Here is a 25,662-nt window from a genome sequence, read left to right as displayed (position 1 = left end):
ACAAATGACCTCTCATCCCGCCCGGCCAATCAGCTCTCTCTAGACCTCCGGCTGAGTGAGGTAACAGCATCACCTGAGGATCGAACCAGCGATCTCTGGATGATAGGGCGAGCACATTACCACTGCGCCACTCGGAGGCCTCTTGGATTACTTTTTTAATGTAACAAGTAATCTAACGCTTAGGTCCACCATTTAAGTACTCAGTTATTTAGTTACTTTTTCAAAAATGTTATCCGTTATTGTGTGTGTGTGTGTGTGTGCGCGTGTGTGTGAAATTCGTCCTACAAACCGCACCCCCTCTGTTATTCCTGCTGTTAAACCCCTATCTCACCTATGCGGTTTGACTATATGAGGACGAACCGCAGAAGGATGGAAACCTAATCACAGCAGCAAAACTCGGACATACGGCAACCGCGCGAAACAGCGTAGTCAAGGTATTGACTAAAACAACATGCATGAGGAATCACAAAAGAGTTTTCATTTTCTGCAATGAAAAATTCCTCTAACTACTGTAGTTACATTTATTAGAAAGTATCGCTGTAATGTAACGGATTACTTTTTAATGACAGTAATTTTGTAATGTAATTAGTTACTTTAAAAATAATGGTCCAATAATTAATATTTTGTATGCTGTCTCTGCAGGTGACGGTTACAGTACATTGTTGTTTTTTTTATAACAGTACAGATGCAGATTTGAGACACTAACACAGCCAACAGTGTCAAAAATAATGACTTTGCTCTGCACAGATCATGCGATCATTTACCCACCGCGCAGTGTGAAATCAACAAAAAACTAGCTGCATTCATGGAGTTCTGGGTATCATCCATTGATTGCACACACATTAAAATAATTATATTTATATATACATTTTATATGCTTATATTACATTATTTGAGTGAATTCTTAAATAAAAAAATTCTTCATTATAAGCAGCACTTCATCACTTCATTAACACAGTGTACTCTCGGGGTTACATGCTGCAGACTGACAGGTGCCATTGATGCTTTTACAAATTGCCTCGACTCCACTGTTTATCTTTAGAGGTAAGAGTAGGGCAGAATTCAGCTTGAATTATTTATCTACATTTTACTACCTCCTCCCCAAGCAAAACACTTTCATCCTTTCTCCAATTTCTCTTTCCTTTCGAAATCATTTCAATCAGATTATAACAGTCCTTCACAGCTCTATTATTAAACAGTTGTGATTGGAGCAGTCTAATTGAGATATATATGGATGCAGCCGAGTCACACATCTATAAGTTTTGTCTGTGTGCATAAAGCTTTCACACAACCGCTGCTAGTTTCACCATTTTGCTTTTTTAAAACAAAAACTGTAAAAACTACAATACCCACTATAACAGGCAGCTTACTTTGCAGCTCCAGTTTTCTTGTTGCAGTCCTACTCCTTGCTAAAGTAAGGAAGCTTTAAAAATGTCCTACTCTGAGGTAGGTCTATTTTCAGTATTTTAAACTTTGAGCCCGATTCCTGCAAATGATTCTAACTTGCTTAATACGTAATGCTAAAAATAGTAAATACGTCTCCAGAATTTTGTAAGGTTGAGTCTTAAGCCTTGTTTACACCAAGTGGTGCTTCTTTCATTATCAGCAAAATACACAGACTCACAGAAATCACAGACGAGAAATCGAAAAAGTAGATCAGATAAAGATTGTGTTTTGTCCTAAATCTACTTCAATATGTTAAAATTCTCTTCAGCTGTGTCCAGTAAACATATTCAGTTTAAATTTTCCGGTTAATACCTATTGGTGCAGGTTGTTTACATGGAGCAAGTAGCTTATTTTAAAGTAGATTATTAAATCCGACTATCATCCGACTTCATACTGTAACTGTGAACTGTGCATACTGTATAACATCACTTTTACTCAACATTTTGATTTCACTTATGGTGGAGGTTGAAGTTTAGGCAGATATCTAAGTACTGCAAAATATTTTTTAAATTCTGTCCAGCGGGCGATTTAAGACGCGCCCACAGTTTGTCATATGCACAGTACTATACTGTTAAAAATTGTAGTTTATAATCTGGAACATAACTGCTCATAACTTCCCTTTTACTCAACATTTTGATTTCGGTTATAGTGCAAGGTTCAGTTTTCATAAGGTGCTTGCCATTTTTTGGAAGTAAGCCATGATTACTTGCGCTGTCGTGTGCGTATTGAGGATTGTGCCAGTTTGAAGATGTATTTCTGTTTCGTTTCTGTGTCTTCCTTATACTCTGCTGTGTATACACAGTAAACTAACGCATTGATTGGCTCTACTGAGTGATGCATATAGCCATGTCCACCTTAAAACATAAGTGCTGAATGAGTAAAAACAACTGCAAGATGCTGTGACTTCTTGACATCTGGCTAGACAGACATACAGACAGATTTTTTTTTCTGAGACTGGTTTCGGGTCCTCCAGTGTATGAAACGCATGAAAAGATATCATTAAAAGATGATGGTTAAGGAAGTAAAAAATGTTTTACTTGCTTGGGAGCTATACTGCTAAAAAAAAGTTTATCTTAAAATAAAATAAATGAAGTAAAAATAAATTGTAGGTGTGTCCCTTAATTAAATAAGTATTAAAGAAGCAAAATTAACAGGAAAAAAAGGTAAAAAGAAGCAAAAGCAAGATGTCATTTTGCCATGACTACAAATGCACTTTTTGTTTTCAAATGCAGATATGCAGCTCTCTCGTTGTTGGAATCTGTGCAATTATTAGTGAACTTGAGATGTTTCAGGTCTACAGAGGTGCTTCTTAAAAATGTTCATAGATTCTATGAACTAGCATAGTTTCTGTGCTGGCAATGAGATACATTGTGGTTTTAACTGTGGTTTCTGGTTTTACTGCTTGCTGATCATGTTTTTCCATGCCTGCAAGTTGGCCAGAAACGGCACTTATTTCCAATGTGGTCCTCAGTGGCGACTGCTTTAATCAGTACAGTGGTTCGTACAGCTTTGTATATATAGGGTAAATACAAACACAATTTTTGTTGCAGGTGCAGCCTCATGGCTTTAATTTTGTTCATAAGCATTTGTTGATGTGGTATAAAACATGCATCGTCAGTCTCAGTGATTACTGATTACTTCTGAAATCGGAGAATGGCTCAGGATTGGCCAGCTGGCTCTGAAATTAAACTATCTCCATCCGCTGACCCTTTTGGCCTCGATTGGTGACAGTCGAAACCTTCACATCTAACATCTAACCTAACATCATTCAGAGCTAGTTCTAAGGCATGTAAAGCAACATGAAAATTTGTCTTTAACGGTAATTGTTTTCACTGTTGCAGTCTTCTGAAGTTCTAAGACTGCAATAGTACATTTGTGGATCTTAGCTGAATATACAACCACCAGATTTGTAGAAAGTTTTTTACTTTACAAACTAAAAAATCAATAACAAAAGTAATAAAAATGATTTCAAAATATTTTTTTTAATAACCTACAGGTATGAAATGCATTTACATTTAAAGTCAGGTCCAAATATTTCCGAATAAAGATTTTTTTTTTTTTTTTTGTACACCACTACACTGAATTTCAAATTAAACATACAAGATGTGAGTAAAGTCAGTACTTAGTTTACTAATTCAAGGAATTTGATACATTAACCATTCAGAAATCATAGCCATTTTCATACATAACACACAAATTTTGAGGGACTCATATATAATGGAACAAACTAAAATAGTTACAAACATAAGGACTGCCTTTAATACTGAGATGAAAAACTTTTCCAGTCAAAGACTGCCTGAAGTTTGGAACTCACAGACATGAACAAATGCTGAGTTTTCTCTCTCGAGATGATTTTACTGGGCTTTACTGCATCTGTGTTCACCTACTTGTTTCTGGGTCTTTCTGCCTTCAGTCCTCAAATCCCAATCCCAGACCCAATCTGTTCAACAATGCTCCAGGCCATCTCACAAAACCTCATCTCCTTCATCACAACTATTATAAACCTTCCATGTCATCTGGTCATGTTATTGATAGTTAGTATAAGAATATTTATTATCTTATTCACTCTAGATAAAAGCATCTGCCAAATGCCTAAACTTAAATATCTCGTCTTCAGTAAAAAGCATGCTCTATTGGATGAAATAAGGTGACTGACTTGGCCAAGAAAAAAATTATCCGATTTTTTTTTACCTTTACAAACTCTTGGGTAGTGTCGTGGCAAATTTGCTGTGAGCTATGCCAATTTTCCAAACAAAATCAATAACTACTTAAGCACTGAAATAGCAAAAGAGTTTATTGCAGCCAAAAGTAAATGGACAGCACTGGGCCAGCCAGACAAAAGACAAACTGCAAAGCTGTCTATCTCTCACCTCCTCTAACTTCCCTAAATTTACATGGTTTATATACCTTCATTTAACACTTACATCATTGTTTGCTCCTCCTTAAGTCAAGAAATCACTTAATATTTATGAGATGTAAGCCAATTTTGTGTATATTACAATATTACTTCAATTTGGTTACTGGTTTGTAAAGTAATGATAATTTTTTTAGTTGTGCATGTTGCAGTATGCTTTGTTTTGTTATATTTCTTTTAATATGTGCAAAGTGCATTTGTTCAGATTTTTTTATTGTTCTAGTTCGCAGGCAGCGCTCTTCTCGTACACCTTCTCGTCTAAGATTCCTTCTGGGAGCAGGTGGCTACACCTTCCCTTACCCAAATCGTCACAATTTGCGTCTGATTCAAGCTCTGATAGGCCTAGTTGCCACCTGGAAATTGTGATTGCCGAGATTGAGGCCCACTCTCCACCACGACGTCCCCCAGTGCGACCTTACTACAGGTCCACCGCTGTTCCACCACCCGGTGATATCACTGCTGCTTCTCCTCCATCTTCACCCACCGTCAGCCTCAATCCCACCTCTCCAGTTCGTTATCCTCTCTCTTCTGAGGATGATGATACCACTGAAGATCAGTGATTTACTTTAACAATTTACCTGATATACTTCTTATATTTTTTTTCCCAATTTGATAAATCTGATTTATGTTGTTTATCTGTTTTTCAAAGCAGAAGTCTGGCTTCTTTGCACTTTGTCCCAATTAAAGCAGAACCGAAAGTTTATTTTTATATTTTGGATCACTGCCAGCACTTTCTGTATTTTCCATTCCAATAAATTTCCTTAATTTCTTGCACTCTGTGTGTACGGTTTGTTCTTGGGTCACACTTTGCATATTTTCTTAATTTACATTACCCAACCATCGTTTATCATCTTAAGCCTAATCGTAGTGAATATTATTAGTATTATTATTACAGATTACAGATTATTATTTTTCCTGATGTTAGTTTTCTAATCTTATTGCTCTATTATCTAACTCTTGCCTTCTGCCTGCATGTTTTTCTGACTTCTTCAATTTGTCATGCGGGCGTCTCTTTGAACAAGTACTGCGAGGATTAAGGCCTCTTGAACTAAGGCCTTCTGGGTATTTGGTACCTTCCACTCAACTTCAATTATAGATCAATAATTTTTTTCCACAGTAGCTTTCATTGTATGTTTTGGATCATTATCCATCTACAATATAAGGGGGCATCCCACTGGTCTTGCAGCATTTAGCTGAACCTAAGCAGAGAGTATAGGCCTATACACTTCAGAATTGATCATGCAACCTTTATCAGCAGTCAGGTCAAAAACTACACTTAAACACCAGCCATTGGTAGCCATGCACGCTTAGGCAATGTTGCCTCTACCATGTTTAACAGATGATATGGTATGCTTTAGATCACTAAATGCAAATGTAACACACAGAACTACCTCTGAGCCTTTTATCTACTTGATTAGTCATGGAGTAATGAGGGAAGAGGCCACAGCTGGCCATGCAATTGCTTCCTAGCCATTTGTTCCATTATTTATGAGTCTCCAAAATGGGAGTGTGTATTAAAAATGGCTTAAAATCCTGAATGGTTAATGTCACACTTTTGTTAAACACTGTGATTTAAAGGTTAAATTTAGAAACTCATTTCAAATTCAATGTGGTGGTGGCCAAATGGCAAAAAAAGGAAAGGCAGCACTGAAGTAGTATGAACTTGTCATATTGTTATGGTTGGTGGTTAAACCTGCTAGTAGCCTAACCCTGACCTTTAGAAAATCAATATCAACCATAAGTTTTCTTTTTAAATTTTTTTTTTCTATTGACAGCAGTATACAACAAATCCCCAGATGAGTAAACTTGATTTTACCTTTTCAGTCTAAAAATTTAAATATAACTACATTATGGAAAAGTATGTATAAATTCTAATAAACTGGGACCATTTTGTGACAAGAAAGGCTCCAAATGCTAAACTTAGGCTTCTTCATTTTTCTGAGCAAGTTGGAATTTTTCTGAGAAGTTGGAAAATGCATATGTAATTGTTTAAACATTATTGGTACCAAATTAAACATATTAAATATAAAATATTAGCATCTATAGAGATAAAATATAAATGCACCTATTTCCTCTTCATCCTCTCCTGAACTTGCACAGCCATCTTCATCATCACATTCGCCACTGGTTTCGGCTCCACTGCCACTGTCCAAATGCAAGTGTTTATGCCGCACATCATCCAGTCCCATTTCAGCCACCATATCCTGTAACACACCACAACCATCACCGTCTAGACTTTACATCATATATTTGCACCATTTCTAAAAACAACTCTATAGTGATGAAGGTTAGTGTATATTCATTGAGTCCTGCTTTCCAGCACATTTCTCCTGGTTGAATTCTTTGAACATTTCTCTGAAATTCTGTTCTAAATTTTTTTTTTAATTAAAGTATTTTATCAATCTTATCTAATCTAGAAAGGGCCAGTATAGGTTAAGGATTTCATTACAGTCAAGCAGTTGCCACATCTGATAGTCTATTGAAAGCTAAAAACAGCCTGAATCAGGTGTGGCTTCTGCTTGGTTGGAATACCAGTTGGAATACTAATTCCCAATAAAACTAAAAAAAAAATTTGCCAAGCACTAACAAACAAATTGTCAAAATGATACAGTAAAAATCTGGAATAAAACTTATAAGGCTATTTTTTTTATTTTTAGATTCACTGATTCTTTAAATAGAAATAACCACTCCATTCTTCCAAGAGTATTAAAAATGTAATAAAAACTAATTCCTGCCTCTATTTTTATTTTGTTTAAAAAACAGTCTGTTCTTTTTGTGCATTGGATTCTTTGGCTGGAGTTGATGGAGTGGAATTTATTTTCTGTAGGAATCTAAATAATGTTATCAGATAAGATAAAAATGTTATTTAGTGGATGGCAATGGATATGTTTCTAGATTTTAAAAAGCTAATTAAAAGTCTATAATTCCCACTACCAAAAGTTTAGTGATTCAATTTATTCTTGGCTTGTATCCAACTATCAACTATCTAGAAATAAATCATTTGGGCTAAAAAAAAAAAAATAATCAGTGTTCCAATACAAACTTGTAAATTTCTTTTCTTTTCTAACCAATAATTGGCCTTCATTTCTCAGCCACCTAACAAAAACTGCATTAAAGGTAAATTTCAGCGAATTTCTTTAAAGCAGGTAAGTAAAGCAAACCCACCCACACAGTCCAAATACCCACTCCAACAAAGGCTTTTAGGTCAGGAGGCACAGCTCATGGCTTACAATACCAGAAAAAAAAAAAAAAATAGTGTATGGCACGCATAACAGCACATGAATTTGCTCAGGCGAAAATTCCAATTTCATAGCGGGAAAAATCTCAGCATATGCAGTGATGGCAAGATGATGAATCCTGCATAAATAAAGAACACGGATACAGGAAATATAAATTATGTTGTCCAAAACTGAATCCTTCTTTTCATCCTGTCGTCTGGTGTTACTGTAGTACTGTAAGAATCTGTTCATTTTTTGGGCTATATTCAGCAATATTCACCAGAGTTGGTAAATTAAGTACTTATATTTATACAGTATTTATATTTACACTGGAAAAGATCTTCATTTTCTGGGCTAGATTATACAGATGCTTAGGTTAATTTTCCAACTATTAAAATCACCAATTGACATTGACTGATTTTTCTTCAGTTGAAATACAGGTTTTTCACTAGCATCTGGACCACCACCTTTAAATACTTTAATTTAGATCTGAAATAAATTAGGGAACATAAAGACTGGAGATGGGGAAAAAAAAAATTCCTTTGTTGCCAAACAAATATTTAAATGAGACAATTTAACAATGAAAAATAAGAAAGACACAATTATAAATGAACTAGAAAACTGCCAGCATTGAAATAAACATCTGAGACTGGCATATTGCAAATTTATTAACTACTGGAAATTTGTAAACTTTACAATATAGCTGTCCCACTTGATCTTTTTTTATATCATGCACTGGGCAACTGGGCACATACTAACTCATTGCTGCCAGTGTGTAAATCAAAGCTGAATGTAGCCCTGCATAAGAATTACAGGAGGAACACCGGTCAACATACAGACTCATTTGATTTCTAATCACTAGTTTTATTTTATTACAGATGTTCATGTTAAAGGTTTGTCTTACTAAATGGCCTTTTAAAAGAACCCAATTTAACCACTGCACTCAACTTCCCCAGAGCGTTTGTTAATTAACTGGCATGTAATCAATTATTTGCTTCGTCAGGCTGTTGTGTCTGCTTGAAATGGCATTTCACCTGTTTCTCTGAAAGACCATCAATATTCTGATTTGTTACAGTACATGTCCAAATTAACACTGTAGTTCAGTGCCTTAAAGTATTTCAACATAGTGGCAGTGAGAAATTCTTGATATTTAGGATTTACTTTAAATTTAGAAGAAAAAAAAAGACTTCATTTATGGGTGCACTAAATTTTTAACAACTCTAAGTTTAAGATAAACAGTGATATAACTGTGGTTTGCTGCTCCAATTGTTTCTTAAATGCTTCTTCAGATTTTATAAAAATTTATGTTGACCGACCACAATTTATGAAAGCCATAACAATTGGAATGATTCTTGCTTTTCCCACAGTTTCAACAGAGATTCTCCTTGAAAGTGTTTGAACATATGAGGGGTGTTCAAGTCAAACCAGGACTTGTGATTAAACTTTTTGTGAATGAAGACATAAAATCCATTGGCATTTACACAGTACAGTACTTCATGCCCAGTATGGTGATTAGACGGTCCAACGGAGTGAAACATTTAAATGGTACAAATGTTTTAAAGAATGGTGTATGTCTGTGAATATCGATCCTGGCCGAGGTGGTTTGGAGCGCACTGCAATCATTCCTGGGACTGTTTCAGCGAGTGGAACGCCTGATCCTTGAAAACCAATGGAACTTGTTGCCAATTTGCGGAACAAAAACATGGGAACATGGGAAATGTACACACAATCATTCACAAACACCACTTCCACATTTAAGAACTTGGCTGGGAGCTATTGCCACATCCCCTGTACATCCATGACCTCTCTCCAAGCCATTTATTCTTATATGGGCCATTATACATGTTTGTGCAAAATTATTTTTTTGGGAGGCCAGAGCTCCAGCCTTGAGCAGGCAGTCTAATTATGGCTCTGGCATACTGAGAAAACTTTTTACCTTGATGGTATCCAAGCATGGAATAAAGGTAGTTTTATAGTTGTTATTATTATGTTTTGCACAAGCAGAAATATTGGTTTTACTTGAACATCCTGCATTTTGTATTAAGAATTCAATTAAGCTATTGTGATCTTTAAAAAAAAATCAACATCTTCTGAACAACCAGAATTAAAACACTGTTATTTAATATGATAGTATGTACAGTATTGTATAAAAAAAAGAGTTTGTTCGCTGGATGATTGCATACAAAATTCCATTTAGTTATCTAAATAATCATTTAACACATTTAAATAGTTATCAATGGAGATTTAAACAATTGTATTAATGTAAAAAAATTATTCTCCCTATAAATGTAACTAATTGCACCACTTTTGCTGACAATGACTGCAGCCAGCTTCCTATAACTGTAAAATCAATGCATCATAGTGCTGAGAAGAAATTTTAACCCACCTTTGCTGCTTTCAGGCTTTAAAGAATGATCTGCTCATTTCAGTTCCCTGCTGGACCACTGAACCCTTTCAAAACATTTTTAAGACATTTAGACTTTTTTTGTGCCCTGGATCATTTTTGTTTTGTAACCCAATTCTCTTTTATCTTCAGTTCACGGACAAATGTCTAGATACTTTGTAATTATTTACTGGTGGAGAAAATTCATGGTTCTTTCCATAATGGCAAATATCCAGCCTGAGTCAGCAAAATATCTTCTCACAGTTATTCTGCCACGCCATAATATGATTATTTTTTATTGTGAACTGCTGCTCATAGATGCCAAGAATGCTTTGGGATTGCATGCTTTCTTTTTCCAAATGTAACAAAAACATTGATGTTCCTCTTGGGGATATTTCTGGTTTCTGCATTGAATCTCTCTCATAAATACCATTTTTGGCAAACCTTTTTTAAACAAAGACTAAATTAGTGACCCTTACTGAAGCTACAGTCCTGCAGTTCTTATGATGATCTTTTGGACCACCTAGAGGAGTTGTCATGTTGCCCTTGGGGAAACATTGGCAGGCTGATGACTTCTGGGAAGAGTCATCACTGCCCCTTGTTCCTCCCTGTAGTTCTCACAGTCCTTTACATGGTTCTGCTAACCTTAGAGATGCTTTTTTTAGACTTATTGTTTTAATAACTTTTAAAACCCCATAGGCTATTTCTGTTCTTAAAGATCTTAAAGCATTAATTGTGACAAATGTGCAAAGCAAGTCCATGACCTTATAGTATTGAATTAAAAAACCTCATGATGGAGATGAGTTACTGTTTTCACCCCAAAGTTGCCAATCTTCCTAGGAGTGGATGTCCCAGCACATTAACAATAGGGTTAGACGGTGCAATGCTCAGAGCAATTCCAAAACCCAAGAGGCACATCTCAGGCTATACAGGCCTTACTAGTGTTAGAGCGGAGATATTTGGGGCTACTGTATATATGGTGACCATGAACTCCTCTGTATACCAAAGTATACTAGAGGCTAATGTGGGCCATCTGTCTAACAGCTAAAACTCAAAACTCGGTCATGCAACAGGACTATGTTGCAAAGCACACCAATAAATCTACATCAAGGTTTTTCAGACCTCAACCCATTTTAAATGCTATGGCAGGACCTTAATAGAGCTGTGTATAACTGTATGCCCAAAAACCTAAATGAACTGAAGTGGTATTGTAAACAAGAATTGGCCAAAATTCCTCCACAATGATGTAAGAGACTGATAAAGTACAGTAATACAGAAAATTATTATTTCAAGTTATTGCTGCTAAAGGTGGCTCCACCAGATACTGAATCAGAGGGATATTGCCTGCTTTTTTTTTTAAACTTTTATATGACTATATGTGATTCCTCCTTGATTTGTAGAGTTTGCAAGTATTAGTGTTAGCTCTTTTAGTGCTTCTGTTGTAGATGAGATGATGATATGGAATATTCTGTGCTTTACGCCTCATAACCTCGTGTGCAGATAATACTGACATTTTAAACTTACTAATTAATAGCTGTACCAGGTTGGACAGATGAGAAAAGTGGAGTTGTTTTGCCTTAATGCCGAGTGTTCTCTTTGGTGAAAAAACAAACAGTATTTCAGCAGAAACAAAAGTACTGTTGCACGGAAGCACGAATACATTTTATGCTGCTGTTGTAAATTATGTAACAGCTTCTAACGAATCAGATTATAGAACTCAGCAGTACTATGGTAAACTGTTTACTCTCCCTTAAAATATTTTATAGCTAAAATAATCGCACACCTGTACCTGCCTATAACAAATACATCAAAGTCTGATTTGACTTTAACTCAAAATGATTCACCAAGGCTTCACCACAGCTCGTGAATGTGAGAATGTGGCGCATGTTTTTCTCTTCACCCTTCACATTCAAATTTCTAAGAGCCAAACTTGAGCTTTGTTTATGTTGAAATAACCAAGGGGCAATGTGTATGTGTGTGAGCCCTTGACTTTCTCGACTTCTTTCACACACTCACAGATCGATATGACAGCATGCTGGATGTGAAGGGTTTTTGTTGCAGAACTCCGTCTCCTTGACAACAGGCGCATTTTGAAAGCCTAACCTCATCAATTGGGCTTTGCAGCAACTCCGGCGGTCTGAGGAGATCAGCGTGGAGGCTCATTTAGAGAAGGCCAAACAGCAGGCTAGACATATCGCTCACTGTGTCTGAACATGCAGGCCTTACACTTAAACCTCCAATAATACCACACCACCGCTGTGTCTACTTCATCCTGACAAAGCTTATACAACATAACTCACAAGGAGAAAAACATGGGTGTGAGTCAATGAGTGTGTGCGAGTATGTAAAACAAAAGGGGTTATTGAGAGAAAATCTACTTTTCAAAGAATGAAAAGTTTGAATATTATATACACACTGCCAGGCCAAAAAAAGCCACACACTTTTATATTTTGCTATTAGCTTTTATTATGGTGCACAAGGTGGTGTCCTATTCCTCTGTGAAGATAATTCCTCGTACACCCAGAACCATTCTTCTATAATTTGAATACTGGATTATTCCTGTATCCATCAAGGGAAAAAAAAAACTGATAATCTGGTCATTAAGGACATTTAGGTCATCTGTTAACTAGAGTAGATTTTTTTTTGCCACATAATGTTGCTTAACCTAGACCTGATCAACCCCAGATCATAAAACTGCCTCCAGAGGCTTGTAAAGTGATCACTACACATGATTTGTGTGCATTGCTTCATGCGCTTCCCTTTTTGCCCTGATGCACCCATTGCCCTGGAATAGGGTCAGTCTAGATTCAGCAGACTACATGACCTTTTTGCATCGCTCCAAAGTCCAAATCTTTATGCTCACCAGCAAATTAAAGCCTTTTTTCAATGAGTCTTACAGCACTTTAAAACAGACCGCTCGGAAATTAGAACGTAAATGGCGTCAAACTAAATTACTAGTATTTCAAATAGCATGGAAGGAGAGCATCCTGAACTATAGAAAAGCTCTTAGTGTAGCTCGATCAACATATCTCTCCACTCTTATAGAAAATAACAAAAATAATCCTAGATTCTTATTTAATGCTGTAGCCAAATTAACCAGAAATAAGACCACTGCAGAAATCTCCACAACAACATCATGCAATAGTGAGGACTTCATGAACTTTTTTAATAATAAAATTGTAAATATTAGGCATAAAATTGAGGTTTTGAAACCGAACAATGTAATTGATGCAGATGTTAATCTAGCCATGTCAGATCAGAACCTAGAATACTTTACTCCCCTTGAAGAGAATGAACTAATTTCACTCATCTCTTTTTCAAATTCATCAACCTGTATATTAGATCCTGTACCGACACATTTTCTTAAACAGATAGTACCAGCAATAACAGAACCCCTGTTGAGAATAATTAATTCTTCACTCAGCATTGGTTATGTTCCAAAATCTTTTAAATTAGCAGTTATCAAACCAATAATTAAGAAACCTGACCTCGACCCCTGTCAGCTGTCCAGTTACAGGCCAATATCAAACCTCCCCTTTATCTCTAAGATCCTGGAAAAGATAGTAGCGGAGCAGCTATGCTCATATATACATAGAAATGGCATACATGAACTGTATCAGTCAGGATTTAGGCCTCATCACAGTACAGAGACAGCACTCGTTAAAGTAGTAAATGACATTCTATTGGCCTCTGATCAGGGTTGTGTAACTATGCTTGTATTACTTGACCTCAGTGCAGCTTTTGACACCGTTGATCATACTATTCTTCTTCACAGATTAGAAAATGTAGTAGGAATTAAGGGTACAGCCCTCTCCTGGCTCAGATCCTATCTGACCCATCGTTATCAGTATGTAGACTCAAATGGTGATTATTCTGCATGTTCTCTAGTGGAGTTTGGCGTTCCGCAGGGTTCAGTTTTAGGTCCACTGCTTTTTTCCCTTTACATGCTTCCTCTGGGCAACATAATCCGTAAGCATGGTATTAGTTTTCATTGTTATGCTGACGATACACAGTTATATGTCTCAGCAAAACCTGATGAGAAAAAACAGCTTACTAAAGTTGAGCAATGTGTGCAGGACATAAGAAATTGGATGCTAATTAACTTCCTTCTGCTAAATCCGGATAAGACAGAAGTTCTAGTCATAGGACCGCATACAGCTAGGAGTAAAATTTTAGATCACACCGTAACTTTAGATGGCCTTTCTGTTCCATCAAATGCAACAGTGAAAGACCTTGGTGTGATCATTGATTCCAGCCTTTCATTTGAAGCACATGTAGATAATATTACCAGGATAGCATTTTTTCACCGCAGAAATATTGCCAGGATAAGAAATTTATTGTCGCTAAACAACGCAGAAAAACTAGTTCATGCTTTTATTACCTCTAGGTTGGACTATTGTAATGCCTTACTGTCTGGTTGTTCAGCTAGATGCATAAATAAGCTTCAGCTAGTCCAGAATGCAGCAGCGAGAGTCCTCACTAGAACCAGAAGATATGAGCACATCACCCCTATCTTATCTTCACTCCATTGGCTCCCTGTGAAATTTCGCATTGATTTTAAAATACTACTCTTGACATATAAAGCATTAAATGGTCTCGCGCCGCAGTACCTGAGCGAACTGCTAGTGTCCTACAATCCGCCACGCCTACTTCGATCAAAGGATGCAGGCTGCTTGTCAGTACCGCGTATTATGAAAAATACAGCTGGGGGCAGAGCTTTTTCTTACAAAGCCCCAAAATTATGGAATAGTCTTCCAAATAGTGTTCGGGACTCAGACACAGTCTCAGTGTTTAAGTCCAGGCTAAAAACCTATTTATTTAGCCAAGCATTTTTAAAAATAGATTTGCCATAGGTAAAGGAGCAGATCTGGGGGACTCATGGACGTAGAGTATTATGGTGAACTGGTATGTTTGGATGCTGTCTTCCTCACTCTCATTGATCACTCAGGTTTGCTGACGGTGAGGTGATTGTTTGCTTTACATGTCAGGAAGCCCTCATGTCTGTGTTTCCTTCTGGCTCTCCCTTTTAGTTATGCTGTCATAGTTAGTCCTGCCGGAGTCTCTGCTTGCACTCTACAGTTAATATACATTCACATTATACATTGTGTGACTGTGACCATACCTAACTGCCATCTCTCCTCTTCTTCTCTCCCCCCCCCTTTCTCTTTCTTCTCTCCTCCTGTCTCCCCCTTTCACTCCTTCTCTCTCTCTGTCGAGCTACACATGTCGTTCCTGAGCTGCCAGTGATCCAGACTCCCTCTGTCCTCCGGACCTGTCTGACCCATCCTGGTGCCTCGCTTCTGGCTGAAGATCTCGTCACATGGATGCCCCGTGTGTCTCTCTGGGATGCGTCTGGTGTCTGGGGATGGTTCTCTCTACCTAGAAGACGGTTCTGGCCTTGACTGGTGTTGGCAACTGTTTCTCTGGGGACTTGACAGTTTGATAGTTCATGACTGGAACTTCTTACAAGTCTACCTGGGTCTTCAATAACTACCTGGACTCCATATTAACATCAATTAACATCAGCTATTATAGCTGAACTGCCTCCCACCCTACACACTGTATAAATGCAGATCATTTACTGCTTTCTGTTTCACCCAAATGAGGATGGGTTCCCTGTTGAGTCTGGTTCCTCTCAAGGTTTCTTCCTATTACCATCTCAGGGAGTTTTTCCTTGCCACTGTCGCCCTCGGCTTGCTCACCAGGGACAAACTGACCATTTTGATTCATACAAATTCACATTTCATACAAACTTAAATAATTTTTTTTGACTGTGTAAAGCTGCTTTGCGGCAATGAAAATTGCTAAAAGCACTATACAAATAAAATTGAATTGAATTGAATTGAATTACAGTAGTAACCTGTAATTTTCATATGGTCACAAAGCTATTTAGTCCAAATAATGTAAGTTTTCATCACATTATGGGTGTGGAAATGCTTTTACTTTTACTATTAAAAATACCGGTGATATCTTCTGTCGAGTCTTTTACCATACAACTTCACCTTGTGTTTAAGCGAACTCTGACTGCGGTCATTTATAATTTTTCTGATCACATCTCATTAGCTGTACTTCCAAGTTATAATACCATGTTAACTCCAGTAATTTCAGCAATCTCCTGTTGTTTTCTACCTGCTTAACAGCTTTTCCACTCACTTGCTGCAGATTTGCAGATGTGTTGGCTGCACATCAATTAGGTGCTCTACTGGATTGAATTCTGGTGGCTGTGGAGGCAATTTACAGTAAACATGTCATGTTCAAGAAATCATTTTGAGATGATTTTAGCTTTGTTACAAGGCACATTATCCTGCTGTCATGAAGGGATAAACATGGTCAAGAACAAAACGGTAGGCTGTGGCATTTAAATGAGACTCAACTGTTACTACAGTAAGGTGCCCACACCATTATACCACCAATAATAGCAGCCTGAACCATTAATAAAAGGAAGGATGCATCCATGCTTTCATGTTGTTTTATGTCAAGTTCTGGCCCTACTAATGAGCCCATGTGAATTGTAGCCTCAGTTTCAAGTTCTTAGCTGACAGAAGGGGTAACCGGTGTGGTTTTGTGCTGCTGTAGCCAATCTGCTTCAAGGTTTAACATGTTCAATGTGTTCAGAGATGCTTTTCTGGCATTCCACGCTTGTAACGAGATGGTATTTGAGTGAATGTTGCCTTTCTATCAGCTCAAACCACTTTGACCTCTGGCATTAACAATGTATTTCCCCCCAAAGAACTGCAACATACTGTATATTTTCTCTTTTTTAGACCAGCCTCAGTAAATCCTAGAGATGATTTTGTGTAAAAATCCCAACGTATTAGTAGTTTGATAAAATTCCATTAGACCAGTATGCTTGGCACGAGCTACATTGAAAGTAACTTAAATTAACTTTCTTTCCCATTTTGATGCTCAGCTTAAACTTCAGCAGATTGTCTTGAGCATGTTTACATGCCTAAATACACTAAGTTGCTGTCGTGTAATTGGCTGATTAGATGATTGCTTTAATGAACAGGTATAACTAACAAAGTGGCTGGTGAGTGTATACCACACATAAATATGTACTGTACACCAGACAGAAGCTTGTGTAGTCATAGAGAAAAATAAGTACCTCTGTCTCTAACAAACGACACGTGTGGGAGAGTTGTGGGAATGACTCAAATTATTTTGCATTCTTCACCACAGCTAGTGATGGCCAGCATACAGTCACATGCAGAACACAGCAATGACTATGCAAGAGATCACAGTCACAAATCTTTAGGAAAGAATGTGTAAACCCACAAATCCATTCAAGATCAACAGGACACAGTGTGAATAAGTCAGAGGAATAAGTAATCTTCCCCATCAAAAGCTTTTGATAAGTCCATAAAAGAGGAGCCATAGGTCTCTTAATTTGCCTTTTTGGTAGAAGGAATCGTAAATAACTTGTCTCTACAAAAATTGCAGTTAGATCATATTCTTTATCCACCGAAGCGAGAAAAAAATAATAGCCTTTTAGTGTAGACTCGTCCTTGCAGGGCAGAAATTTACTGTGCCTTCCAAAAAGGATTTGCCCCTGGGAATGAGCAGTAAAATGCTTGTTTCTCAACAGCTTTCAGCACATATTGGTGCAATGTTTGTAATAAATCGGCGCTTTGCATAATTCACTCTCAGACACATGAGGAACGTGATTCAAGAATAAGGATAAAAGTTCATGGATGTATGCTTCATGTGACCAGACCACTGTGTGTTTGAGACCGTCGGCACAATGAGAAAAACTTTTCCATAGACTAAAAAGCCAAAAAACTACAAAGCTCAACGAAGATTAAAGGTCCAACAAAACCACAGAACATTAAACATAGTTTGTCATAGTTTTATGACAAAGACATAATTACATAACTTGTGTGCATCTTGTCAGGTCCGTGATAAAACTGACAGCATGGCTCATACCGACTCCTAGTTCACGCGGTAAAAGTCACCTGATTACTGTCTGTGGACCTGAACGCTTTTTTACCTTTCTCTCTCTCTCTCTCTCTCTCTCTCTCTCACACACACACACACACCCACAGTCACAACTCATGTTCATAGTTTAAGCTTTAACTTGCCTGACCTGTGTTTATTTAACAATTCCAATTTCTGGTTTACATGTTTGGTTTTGGTTGCCCGTTGATGTAAAGTTGTGTCAGGCTGCAATTGTACCATCTGCTCTGTTGTGTATCAGCCTTGTGGTTTTACATTAAAGCAAAAAATGAGTGAGGCTAGTAAGAAAATGTCAATTTAAGTGGGAATAATATAAGAAGAATAAAACATATCAGGATGTGCTATTAAGGCGGAGCACGTTAGCTTCAGGGTGATAGCAACTTATCCCTTTGTTGATAATCTTCCTGTAACATCACAGCACAAGTTCTTAATGACCTAAATCCCTAGTGCCGAAAGTACACAGTAGGTTTATCTAGACAGATCTTGACAAACTACAAAAACTAACCAAGTACATTTTGGCTTTTCCTTAAATGTTTCGGCATCAAACTCCATAAATGAGGAGAAAAGAATAATCACATGCCACTAAGGAAAATACTAAGTGCTAAAATCAAGGACTGGGAAATGAGCAATAAAAATAGCATTTGTCTAACAAGAGGTCAAAAGGAAATTGAAAAAAACAATCAGTACTTGCCCCAAACAATTAACAATTGTTATTTAGGTAGCGCAAAAGAACCAGCTGCTTTCAGCTGGTACAGAGCCACAGTATGTATACGAGAAAATTAACTGAAACAGTGGCAGAGGCATATCGGACAGCTGAAAAAAACTAAATCAGGAGACTCATGATACAGAAACTACAGTATTAAATATTAACACCTAAAAACTGTTAAAAATCCTTTGCATGGTTCAAGGCTGGACCCCAGAATTTAAAAAGGGGCCCCAAAACCTTCCGTGTACAGATAGATAGGCTGTGAACATGGAAGCAGAGGATGAGCTTGCGGGTCCAAATGGATAAGAGATAAGAAGCATAAAACAGCAGTGGTAATAAAGTGGAGATGCCAAGTGATCGCAAAATATAAGGCAGGATATACAGTTGAGAAAAAAGAGAAAAAAAAGAAACCAAAAAGATGTGCAAGTTGAAATGTCAACTAGGAGACGTAATTACTAGCTGCCAAATTCATACCAACCTAACCCTGACCAGGCATTTACTAAGAATAAATGAATGAACATAAATGCATAGTATAAACATTAATGTTTACATTAATGCATATAGTCTGGTCTTCTTTTGTGTAATATTATGTATAACCCTGCTGCACTGTCAAAAAAAGTCAAGTAGGTCCAGTATTCTGTGCAACTACACACTGTTTAAGGAACTTAATGTATCCATATCCTCTGGACTTTCCCCTGCCTCTTCCCCTTTGGTGAGGCAAATTCTGCAGACACACACTGGACCACTTGCCGAGGGAGGGGCATTGCTGGGTCATAAGGCACAACCAGAGCGTCTGGTTTTAATGGAGCAATGGAAGACATTACAAAAACGGTCCTCAGAGAGCCGAGCGGAACGGCCAGGGTCACCTCTCAAACACAGCTGCTGGAGGAAAAGACTCGATATCGGCAAGCCAAAGTTCTCTTTAGAGCAATCCAATGAGACATGCAGGGAGATGAACCAAAGCACAAAGTCTGGGTCAGTGAGGGAGAAATTAACAGTGGGTTTACTTTATAATCCAGTGGGATAGTTTCTTTTTTTAAGCAGGGCTGTGCAGGCTATATTTAATAATAAGGAAACAACTAGTACATGTTATTTCAGAGATGTCTGTTGTCTGGATTGTATCCTGTACATGATTTAACCACAAGCATTTCCAATAAACAAACGTGTCCCTGGTTAGTCAGCTTCCTGTATCACACCTTAATATGTAATTCTCCGATTACATTTAACCAGCCACCTCTTAACACATTTCAAATGTAATCCCATGGGAAACGTAACTAGTTTTAGAATTGTTGCCATTGACATTTTCTTGGTTACAATAAAGCTTTCAAACACATGTCCAGTCCATTTTTCTTACATTTTATCTTATCATTTGGAAAGTTGAGGACAAGCAAGAAAAACAAATATGTACAGTAGGGCTCATTATTGGCGAGAAACAGATTCTTGCTAGTGAGCATAACACATTGCATTAAAACGATTTGCCTATTTTTATTTTTCCAATATTTTTAATGCACTATATGGAGATATTACGGTGGCCCTGAATTGCAAAACAAATTAACAAAACTGAAGAAAAAAAATAAAAAAAAAAAAAAAATAACAAATTCAAAACCAAATTAACAAAACGGAAAATAAAATAACTAATATCTGACTGGCTAAGAAGTGCAATACAAATTAACAAAATGGAAAACAAATTAACAAATTCAAAACCAAATACCAAAACCCAAAACAATTTTTTAGGGAGATTTTTTGTTTTGTTTTTGGTTTTGTTATTTTGTTTTCGGATTTGTTAATTTGGTTTTGAATTTGTTTTCCGTTTTGTTAATTTGTATTGCACTTCACGGCCACCGTAAGATATACTTGGATCATCAATTCACTTAATGCACCTTTTTTTTTTATCTACTACTGAGCAATATATTGATATAAATATACTGTACTGTAGTTTTACAATGCATGCTAAAAACACTGCATGCAACTGTACAAGTTACATGAGTAAAACACAAGTAATTTTCTGCCTACACAGCTACACCAAAATCAACAACCCAGTTATCACCAAAATTTTACTAATCTTTATCTCGGCGACCCTGAATACAGAATAAAGCGGTATAGAAGATGAGTGAATGAGTGTTAACACCATTGTTCTAATTTTTTTTTTAATTAAAAAAAATTACTTTTTTTTGCAACACATTTGAATTAAGGGTTTGAATGGTAAATGTGATTTGAAGAGACAGATGTATTTTCCTTACGTAACATCTGGTGGAAATGCATGTCAGGTTTCCTGAAGTGTTTAACGACCAAATTTGCATATTTAGTGCTTGGCATAGAGTCTTCAATAGTCTTAATTTTATTCCATCCTGAGCCTAATAAACATGTGGCTTTGCTTTAGGATGTGGTACTGGTGGGAGATCTGAGATGTCATTAACTGCCATCTGACAAAGACATATGTGTACAAAATGAGTTTTTACCTGATTAAATCTCTCCAGTGTCTCTTTGGCCTCGACTAAAACTGGGTCCAGACCTCTGACCTTAATCTCAGGGTTTTGTCTTTGAGCCTGGAGGCCATTCCCAACCACAGAACCCATGTAGCTGCAAAAGAACAAACAAAAAGTGAATATTAGAAACTTTTAATTAATATTACTCTCTTTATTCAAGAATGCTGCAATAATGATGATGCAACTAATTTCTTCTTTGTCTTTCGGCTGTTCCCTTTCAGGGGTCGCCACAGCGAATCATTTGCCTCCATCTAACCATTTCCTCTGCATCCTCTTTTCTTACACCAACTAACTTCATGTCCTCTCTCACTGCATCCATAAATCTCCTCTTTGGTCTTCCTCTAGACCTCCTGCCTGGCAGTTCCAACCTCAGCATCCTTCTACTGATATAGTCACCATCTCTCCTCTGAACATGTCTAAACCACCTCAGTCTGGCCTCTCTGACTTTATCTCCAAAACATCTAACGTGGGTTGTCCCTCTGATAAACTCATTCTTAATTCTATCCATCCTTGTCACTCCCAAAGAGAACCTCAACATCTTCAGCTCTGCTACCTCCAACTCTGCCTCCTGTCTTTTCTTCAGCGCCACTGTCTCTAAGCCGTAGAGCATCGCTGGTCTCACCACTGTCCTGTACACCTTTCCTTTCATTCTCGCTGATACTCTTTTATCGCACAACACACCTGACACTTTTCTCCACCCATTCCAACCTGCCTGTGCCTATTCACCTCCTTTCCACACTCTCCGTTGCTCTGGACCGTTGACCCGAAGTACTTAAAATCCTGCACCTTCTTTACCTCTGCTCCCTGTAGCCTCAACGATCCTCCTGGGTCCCTCTCATTTACACACATGTATTCCGTCTTGCTGCAGCTAACCTTCATTCCTCTGCTTTCCAGAGCATACCTCCACCTCTCCAAATTTTCCTCCACCTGTTCCCTGCTCTCGCTACAGAGCACAATGTCATCTGCAAACATCATAGTCCATGGGGACTCCTGTCTTACCTCATCTGTCATCCTGTCCATCACCAGAGCAAACAAAAAGGGGCTTAGAGCCGATCCTTGATGCAGACCCAGCTCCACCTTGAACTCTTCTGTCACACCTACAGCACATCTTACCACTGTCTTACAGCTCTCATACATGTCCCGCATCACTCTAACATACTTCTCTGCCACTCCAGACTTCCTCATACAATACCACAGCTCCTCTCTTGGCACCCTGTCATATGCTTTCTCTAAATCTAAAAAGACACAATGCAACTCCCTGTAACCTTCTCTGTACTTCTCCGCCAGCATCCTCAAAGCAAATACTGCATCTGATGTACTCTTTCTAGGCATAAAACCATATTGCTGCTCACAAATGCTCACCTCTGCCCTTAACCTAGCTTCCACTACTCTTTCCCACAGCTTCATTGTCTGGCTCATTAGCTTTATACCTCTATAATTGCCACAGCTTTGCACATCTCCCTTGTTCTTAAAAATTGGCACCAATACACTTCTCCTCTATTCCTCTGGAATCCTCTCACTCTCCAAGATTTTGTTAAACAAACTTGTCAAAAACTCTACTGCCACCTCTCCTAAGCACTTTCATACCTCCACAGGTATGTCATCAGGACCAACAGCCTTTCCACTCTTCATCCTCTTCAACGCCCTTCTCACCTCACTTTTACTAATATTTGCTACTTCCTGTTCCACAACAGTCACCTCTTCTACTCTTTGTTCTCTTTCGTTTTCCTCATTCATCAACTCCTTAAAGTACTCCTTACATCTTCCCATCACCCTCCTGGCATCTGTCAGTACATTTCCATCTCTATCTTTAATCACTTTAACCTGCTGCACATCCTTCCCATCTCTATCTCTCTGCCTTGCCAACCTGTACAGATCCACCTCTCCCTCCTTACTGTCTAGCCTAGCATACAAGTCCTCATATGCTCCTTGTTTGGCCTTTGCCACCTCTACCTTCACCTTACTCTGCATCTCCCTGTACTCCTGTCTACTCTCTTCAGTCCTCTCAGTGTCCCACTTCTTCTTAGCTAGCCTCTTTCCCTGTGTACACTCCTGGACTTTCTCATTCCACCACCAAGTCTCCTTGTCCACTTTCCCCTTACCTGATGATACACCAAGTACCCTCCTACCTGTCTCCCTGATCACATTGGCTGTAGTTGTCCAGTCAACTGATAGCACCTCCTGACCACCCATAGCCTGTCTCAACTCCTCCCTAAAGACTTCACAACATTCTTCCTTTCTGAGCTTCCACCACTTTGTCCTCTGCTCTGCCTTTGTCCTCTTCGCCTTCCTCACCACCAGGGTTATTTTACACACTACCATTCTGTGTTGTCTGGCTACACTCTCCCCTACCAACACTTTGCAGTTATTGATCTCTTTCAGGTTACAACGTCGACACAAGATGTAGTCGACCTGAGTGCTTCTGCCTCCACTCTTATATGTCACCCTATGTTCCTGCCTCTTCTGGCAGAAAGTATTTACTACTGCCATTTCCATCCTCTTTGCAAAGTCCACCACCATCTGTCCTTCTACATTCCTGTCCTGAAGACCAAACCTGCCCATCACATTTTCATTACCTCTGTTCCCTTCCCCAACATGTCCAATGAAGTCTGCACCAATCACCACTCTCTCACCTCTGGGGATGCTCTGCATCACTTCATTTAACTCACTCCAGAATTTCTCCTTCTCTTCTAACTCACATCCTACCTGAGGGGCATAACCACTAACAACATTGAACATTATCCCTTCAATTTCCAGCTTCAGACTCATCACCCTATCTGATACTCTCTTTACCTCTAGAACATTCCTTACAAACTCCTCTTTTTGAATAACTCCTACTCCATTTCTTTTCCTATCCACACCATGGAAAACAATTTAAACCCTGATCCTAAGCTTCTAGCCTTGCTCCCTTTCCACCTGGTCTCCTGTACACACAGTATATCCACCTTTCTTCTCTGCATCATATCAACCAACTCTCTTCCCTTCCCTGTCATAGTCCCAACATTCAAAGTCCCTACTATCACTCCTAAACTCTTGCCTTTCCTCTTCTCTCTCTGCTTTCGAACACGCCTTCCTCCTCTCCTTTTTCGACCAACAGTAGCCCAATTTCCACCAGCACGCCACTGGTAGCACCAGTGGCGGTCGTTGTTAACCCGGGCCACGACCGATCCGGTATGGGAATTATATTCTTGATTCGCATCATTGATTTGGCAAATGTTTTACGTCGGATGCCCTTCCTGACACAACCCTCTGCATTTATCCAGACTTGGGACTGGCACAAGAAGACACTGGATTGCGCCCCCCCGTGGTTGCATTAATGATGCAACTAACACATGACTTATATATTCAATTCGGTCCTGGGAAGGAAACAAAATGACTTTAAATCCAAAACACAACATAAAAAAGGAAAGGCATTTCAGGTCATTTCTGTTGTTCAATACATTTCTTTGGGCATGAGGATTAAAACACTAGGGGACATTCTGTTTTATTAACGACTTAACTATAGTCAACTTGAGGTAGATGAGCTGCAGATGAGCACACTAAGTTCCACACAAGTTATATCAACCACAATGTGCTGTAATCAAGCAATCTTACTTTTACCACTCCAAAGATTGGAGCAATTTGTCAACAATTACAGTTGATCGTACTGTAACGTACTGTTTATTCTTTGATTTGTTGTCATGTTTTTGCCAATTAAAGGGTCAGAAAATTTACACATCATACTTTATATTAATTTATTGTATACATACAATGTTGTGGAATGACCACAAAACAAGTTTGTTTCTGTCATCTATAAAATCTTTCATGCTATAAAAAGTGATTTTTTCACCAATCTCTGTTTTGTCTCTTGCTTGAATTTAATATGAAAAAACCAACAATACTAAAAAAAAAGGCTTGTCATATTAGAGAGAAACAACAAAGCGTGAACTTCTTTGTCCTGAAGATATTATTGTGTGTGAAGACTTACACTTACCTAAAGGATTATTAGGAACACTATACTAATACGGTGTTTGACCCCCTTTCGCCTTCAGGACTGCCTTAATTCTACATGGCATTGATTCAACAAGGCGCTGAAAGCATTCTTTAGAAATGTTGGCCCATATTGGTAGGATAGCATCTTGCAGTTGATGGAGATTTGTGGGATGCACATCCAGGGCACGAAGCTCCCATTCCACCACATCCCAAAAATGCTCTATTGGGTTGAGATCTGGTGACTGTGGGGGCCAATTTAGTACAGTTAACTTATTTTCATGTTCAATTAGAAATTATTCCAGCTTTGTGACATGGTGCATAATCCTGCTGGAAGTAGATGGGTACATGGTGGTCATAAAGGGATGGACATGGTCAGGGATGGACATGGTCAGAAACAATGCTCAGGTAGCCCGTGGCATTTAAACGATGCCCGATTGGCACTAAGGGACCTAAAGTGTGCCAAGAAAACATCCCCCACACCATTACACCACCACCAGCAGCCTGCACAGTGGTAACAAGGGCATGATGGATCCATGTTCTCATTCTGTTTACTCCAAATTCTGACATTTGAATGTCTCAACAGA

At 38.2% G+C, this 25,662-nt stretch overlaps 1 protein-coding gene across 2 annotated transcripts in view; it reads right to left on the bottom strand.

Annotated features, from left to right (window-relative positions):
• gpc5b (glypican 5b) overlaps positions 1–25,662 on the bottom strand; it is a 73,630-nt gene that overhangs the window by 22,243 nt on the left and 25,725 nt on the right. For both annotated transcript variants that reach the window (XM_053512596.1, XM_053512598.1), the window contains exons 7-8: positions 21,080–21,200; positions 6,426–6,564 (exon numbers count right to left, since the gene is read on the bottom strand). In XM_053512596.1, the coding sequence (XP_053368571.1) occupies positions 6,426–6,564; positions 21,080–21,200 (260 nt within the window). The remainder of the gene's footprint in view (positions 1–6,425; positions 6,565–21,079; positions 21,201–25,662) is intronic.

This window comes from Clarias gariepinus, chromosome 15, assembly GCF_024256425.1.
Source record: "Clarias gariepinus isolate MV-2021 ecotype Netherlands chromosome 15, CGAR_prim_01v2, whole genome shotgun sequence".
In the NCBI taxonomy this organism is placed as follows: Eukaryota; Metazoa; Chordata; class Actinopteri; order Siluriformes; family Clariidae; genus Clarias; species Clarias gariepinus.
The sequence above is the reverse complement of the archived record's forward strand: the minus strand, read 5'-3'. Positions and strand labels throughout refer to the sequence as shown.